Source organism: Onychostoma macrolepis, chromosome 20 (genome assembly GCF_012432095.1).
Source record: "Onychostoma macrolepis isolate SWU-2019 chromosome 20, ASM1243209v1, whole genome shotgun sequence".
NCBI classification, from domain to species: Eukaryota; Metazoa; Chordata; class Actinopteri; order Cypriniformes; family Cyprinidae; genus Onychostoma; species Onychostoma macrolepis.
In genome coordinates, this window is record NC_081174.1 from 23,486,331 (window position 1) to 23,492,330 (window position 6,000).

The window sequence follows — 6,000 nt, forward strand, 5'->3', positions numbered from 1 at the left end:
GTGAACTTTGCTTTAAATAAAATGTACCTTTTGTTCTTTTCTTCCTTGGAAAAATTGTGCTCAGCCGTAGCTGGTAGCTGAGCGCATCTAAATCTAAATCAGTTACAGCGGTCTAAAATAAATGGACTAGTTAATTCATCCATTACAGTTTTTTAACATCCTATCAGCCGTGATTGCAAATGCAAAAAACGCTTTCATGGTTATGAGCTAATGGACTTTTCCCCCTCTTTTGGAGCAGCACAGCCCGTCAAACCAGTGCCTGTTCCACGATCCATGCCAGTGGTCGATCCTTCACTTCTAAACAATACTCAAGAAGGTAAGCTTTTTGTTTGAAGATGACTCCCCTACACTGAAATCCAATTTCACTGAAGTCAGCAAACAGTCGTGACAGAAAGCATAGAACCTCATTTCACAGATATGATGGACCTCATTTTCTGTTCGTGAAGCCAGAGGAAAATCAGACATTGCACTGGATTTTCTGAAATAAATTAAGGCTTTATGGGAAGCAGATTGACACTTTTGGCTTTCCATAGTTGGTGGGAACAGCCACAGATGAAGCTCAAAATGACATTCCCTTACTACCAGCCATTGTGTCATCGGAATGTACCTTTAATATGAATTACTGCAGATTGTGCCCAAAGCTGCTGTTGGCATTCAGCCTGCCAATTAAATAATTTGGCTAATGAGTGAGGTCATTTCATATACAATGACTGTCTATTATTGCTGCAATTGCCAGAAATAGAGCAGACTGAGAATCTTGTAATGCAAGACGTAATTTATCCAGATACAAATTTTCAGAGGGTAAAAAGTTGCTTTTCTAGCTCAACCAGACGTGTATACATTGAAAACAGAGTATCATTTGATATGGTTTTGGCTAATTGAAGTCTGTCTGTTATCATAACTTGTACCCAGACAGGGACAAATAAGGAAGATAACACATAAATATAACCTCAGTGTGAAAAGTTTGCATTGTCATACTGCAAATTGCTTTTCAAAACCATCCTTCCTGAACCATTGAGGTCTTTCTGAGAACATATCGTCTGTGACATTGTCTAATTGGTTTGAAAGTCTGCACCGCATGTGACACTAATAGGTGAGGTGATTTTGGTAGGGCCATCCTTCCAAGAGTTACAATATCTGAACCCATTCAAAAACCTGTTTACTTGATATTGCACAGACCAAGGTAAAAAGAAGCATTCATCCATGAAACCAGGGATTAGAAACTGTTCAAGCAACAAAAACATTTTTTTTCAGAAGCTAAGAAAAATGGGGGTAATTAGTATTAATTAATGAATAAATAATTTGTATATTATTTATTGTTCTTTAAATACTGTAATAGTAGTTATTCATGTTTATTTCAAATATTAATATAATTAGCTTTATTTTCAAGGTTTTAGTAATTTTGTGATTTTTTTTTTTCCCCTCAATTTAGCTTTAATTTATTTATTTTTCTTATGTAATTTATTTTTATTAGTAATTAAGCGTAGATGTATTTTAGTTAGTTGCCAAGCCAACATTTCTAATTATCATTTAAAAATTAAGTTTAATTTTTTTTTCAACATAGAATATAAATTAATATATTTTATTTCAAATAACGAAAACTTTTTTTGATATTAGTTAAAAAAATAATACCAGATCTCATTCAGCTTAAACAGAAATAAATAAATAAAATATAAATTACTGAAATAAAATGACTTTCCTTATTTTTGTTGTTTTGAAGTCAAAAAGATTACTAACATAAGATGGTACTATATATTAGAGATGTTCCGATACCCTTTTTCCCTTCCCGATACCGATTCCGATACCTAGGCTCAGGGTATCGGCCGATACTGAGTACTGATCCGATACCTGGGTGTGTATCTGGTTATACAGCTGTATGTACTACTAGATCTGTATGAATAGATACAATTATTTTATGGTGTGCTTCACCATAGATAGATAGATAGATAGATAGATAGATAGATAGATAGTCTGGCGGTAAACAAAAAATATAATATATAATGTTTGGAAAATGGCATTCCATTTTTAAAATCTATTTAAATATCTAAAAGTACACTCTTAACATCAGTCAGTGAAGCATTATAAATGTATTATGATAATCGAGTATTATTTAATTATATAACTTTAGCAATTAGAATTAAAACTTGGTAACCATGAATACAGTCATTTTAACTGAACTGGTGGTGGTGCTTTTTGGTCATTCAGTGTTTCTCTAAAAATGGGGGAACTATCAATAATACTGATAAGATAATAATCATACTATGAATTCTACTAAAAACAATATAAAACGCACTAAGGATTAACGAGCTGCTGGATTCATGAATATTAATCACGTTGTCTGCGTTCGCTTGAACTGATTTGCTGAAATCAAAACAGGGACGATTATAGGTGAGCGCCAGCCAATGAGATTGTCGTTTGCGCATTAGCTCCGCCTACTACCGGAGAACCCGGCAGTTCTTAAAAGATGAAGAATTCCAAAGGAACTCCGTGATTCTGACAGGAAAATACAACAAAGAATATCGTTTACATACCAAGCAGAATTGACGCGCTACATAAGTCTCTCTCTCTCTCTCTCTCTCTCTCTCTCTCTCTCTCTCTCTCTCTCTCTCTTTGCATGTGAGGAAAAAAAGCAAAGCGACGGCGAAAAGCAAAGCTCACACTAGAGCTTACGGTACGTCAAATACAGGTGCGCTGCGCATTCATTCAGATGAACTGAAAAATAGCCCAGATCGCTTGACGGAGAGTGAAACTCTGAAGCGCTTGGTCAGAGTGTTCAGCGAGTGACAATATATCTGTGCTAAACTTATACATAGCCTCCAACTCACACACTGGCGAGTATAATCTGAGCATTTATTAGCCAGTGGCTAATATTATACACTATTTAGTCGCCCAGGGTGAAGATTTAGTCGCATATGCGAGTGATTTACTGGCAATGTGCTACCACGTTTGTATTTATTCTTTGCTGCTCTAAATAGTGGTTGCTTGTGCACAACTTCCTGTGTTTGCATTCTGAGCAGCGAAGAAGAATTGATTTCCGATTTGCAGCGTTAAGCAAAGCTAGCGGGCATAACTATAGATCTTGTTTAAGAATGGTATCGGATCGATACATGGATTCAAGTACTCGCCGATACCGATGCCAGATTTTTTTGTGGTATCGGTGGAATTTCCGATACTAGTATCGGAACAACCCTACTATATATATTAGATGTCACATCTTTTACCTTTATGATTTTGGTTAAGTGTATAATGTTATATCATACTGAATCCGTATGGTTTACTTTCTGTTTCTAATAAATAGGTTAAAAGACTTCAAATTAAATTAATTAAATCCCATTTCTCAACTCATGCTGATCTAATCACTATTTTCAGAGCAGATAATGGTGATCAATACTTGCAGGACAGTGATGAACAAGACCAGCAAACAAGCTGATGTACCGACATGCATCCGAGACAACTGCTCTGCCTACACCAAACAATAACAAACCTATTACCAATTACAACAAGTCCCAGGGTGGATCATGTCACTACAGTGTAACTGGGAAATACGTCTTAGTTAACAAATCCTTACATCACAGAACCTGTACTTACTGGCAGTCACGTGTAAAGCCTTAATCAAGCTAGTCTTCTGTCCAGCTGCACCAACCAAACAGGCCTCAAATATTCAACAATTATTTCTGTGTTCTTTTCAATGGATCGGCATATTAGTAGATTAATATTTGTGAATGACACAAAGATGAACCAGTTTGAGTTCCATAAATGCACAAATACACCTTCTGTTCCATATTTCACCCCCTCTACGGCCAAAATAAATGATGACCAAGGTCACAACATTACCAGTGTAGTAACTTGTTGAAATGTTCTTGAAATAGAGCATTTCAGTTGAGATAGTTCTGTGGTTATACTCTTCCCAGGCTGTGTGTATATTGTAGTAATCGAGGTGCAAGCAGTGCTATTGAATGAGGCAAAAATGTATTATGGTTAAATATTAATACTGGAGAGGAGACAGGATCTAGAGATCTTTGTAGGTTCCCAGAAATGCTGTACCTAAAACTATTTTGAAAGCTCACAAGTGCTTTGGTGGTCGTCTCTGTCCAGTTCATTATTTGGTTCCCACATTATGGATTCAGCTCAAACTGTCACTCAGTGTGTCACTGTGAGAGCCAGCATAGTTTACATTGTGGTAAAGGCATTCGTGCACCATGACTATAATATTTCACATGCCCACTGGCAAATGCCTTAACTTAAGTATTCATAAACTAGCACAACCTCAGCTCACCCTATAATTTAATGTGCTGGTGGGCACTGGAGAGACATGCATGTGTGAAATGGGAGCATGGCTTTCCCAGAATTTTCCCCTGGAAATCATTAAAATGCTAGCAGAGAAGCTATCTGGTAATATCTGTCTCATATTATATTTATTTCATTTTTATATTCACTAATAGTTTATTAATAACTTAATATACAAAGTTTAAATTGTATGGCTTTTGTTTATCCTTTAGTCTGCATTTATTTAATCAACAGTACAGTAATAACAATTATTTGACATTATTGCAATTTAAAATAAATGTTTTCTACTTTAATATGCAGTTAAGTTAAAAGTTAAATTAAGTTATTCCTGTGATGGCAAAGCTGCATTTTCAGCAGCCTGAGTCTTCAGTGTCACATGGTCCTTCAGAAATCATTCTAATATGCCAATTTGGTGCTCAAGAAATACGTCTTATTGTTATAAATGTTGAAAACAGTTGTTGTGCATAACAATTATTGTGGAAAAAGTGCTTTTTTTCAGGATTTTTAGTGAAAAACTGTTGAAAAGAACAGCATTTTTTAAAAACAAATCTTTTAAAAAGTAAAATGACTTCACTATCACGTTAAATAGATGAATATCTATGTGTCCTTGCTGAATAAGTGTTAATTTATTTTAAATAAAACTGACCCAATACTTTAAACAGTAATGTGTGTGTATAGTGTGTGTCAAGTTTAACTTGTGTAAATATTTTCTTTTTACAGGTGATGTGCGGCTCACAGCAGAAGACTTTACTCGGGCTCAGAAATACTGTAAATACGCAGGCAGTGCACTGCAATATGAGGATGTGGGCACTGCCATCCAGAATCTGCAGAAGGCCCTGAAGCTACTAACCACTGGCAAAGAATGAGACCATTGTGCTGTCCCCCCTAAAACCACTTTATCAGAAATCTGGCCCAGAGGAACTGAAAAAGGGCCTTTTCCTTAGCCCCATCTGTATCAAAATGGGACACGTCACAGGACCCCCCAATCACTCAATACAACATCTGTTTCTGCCATATTGGATGTCAATAGTTGCTCATTAGTAGACAGATGAGATACAGATACAACACTAAAAAATCAGGTGCATGTGAAAGACCCTTTCAAATTCTGAGGAGTTCATACATATTTATGGTTTGAGGTGTTTTAATGGTTTTTTTTTTTTTTTTTCTGGCTTCACAACAATTTGGTTAGATATGCATGGACATGGAAGCATGTCTCAAGATATCTCTTAAGCAGGAATTCTCATCTTACCCCAAGCAATCTGAAACATGAGCTTTGGAGACACTTTGCCCTTAACTACTTTTACTACTTTGCTTTCACTTCTGTGTGTATACTTCAGGTGAAAAGATTCTGCAGTTAGTTTACATAGTAAACATAGCCGTTAGTTATGCATTGCTACGATCAACAATAAATCTTTTTTGGTCAGCTCTTTTATTGGTCATTTGCAGTGCATGTTTCCTTTTATTCTCATGAAAAATGAGCATCTCACATTTTGCTTTTTGGTGGTTGATTATTAAATGTAGTCATCATATGCAGCTTTCCAAGGTGCATGCATTGAATCATGTGAACTATAAGCATTGCACACATGCAGTTAGAACACGAATAAGGATTATAATAGTGTTAACTTTGGATCTCTGCAAAGACAGCCTTAAATAAATCGATAGCAATTATAAACCAAATCAATTGAAAATATGTTAAATTAAAAAGACGTTCAG

General features: G+C 35.6%; 1 protein-coding gene across 2 annotated transcripts in view; it reads left to right on the top strand.

The window, feature by feature from the left end:
- Positions 1-5,710, top strand: part of vta1 (vesicle (multivesicular body) trafficking 1) — a 48,188-nt gene extending 42,478 nt beyond the window's left edge. For both annotated transcript variants that reach the window (XM_058756642.1, XM_058756643.1), the window contains 2 exons: positions 239-316; positions 5,008-5,710. In XM_058756642.1, coding sequence (XP_058612625.1) covers positions 239-316; positions 5,008-5,153 — 224 coding nt within the window. In that variant the 3' untranslated portion in view covers positions 5,154-5,710. The remainder of the gene's footprint in view (positions 1-238; positions 317-5,007) is intronic.
- Positions 5,711-6,000: the final 290 nt, after the last annotated feature.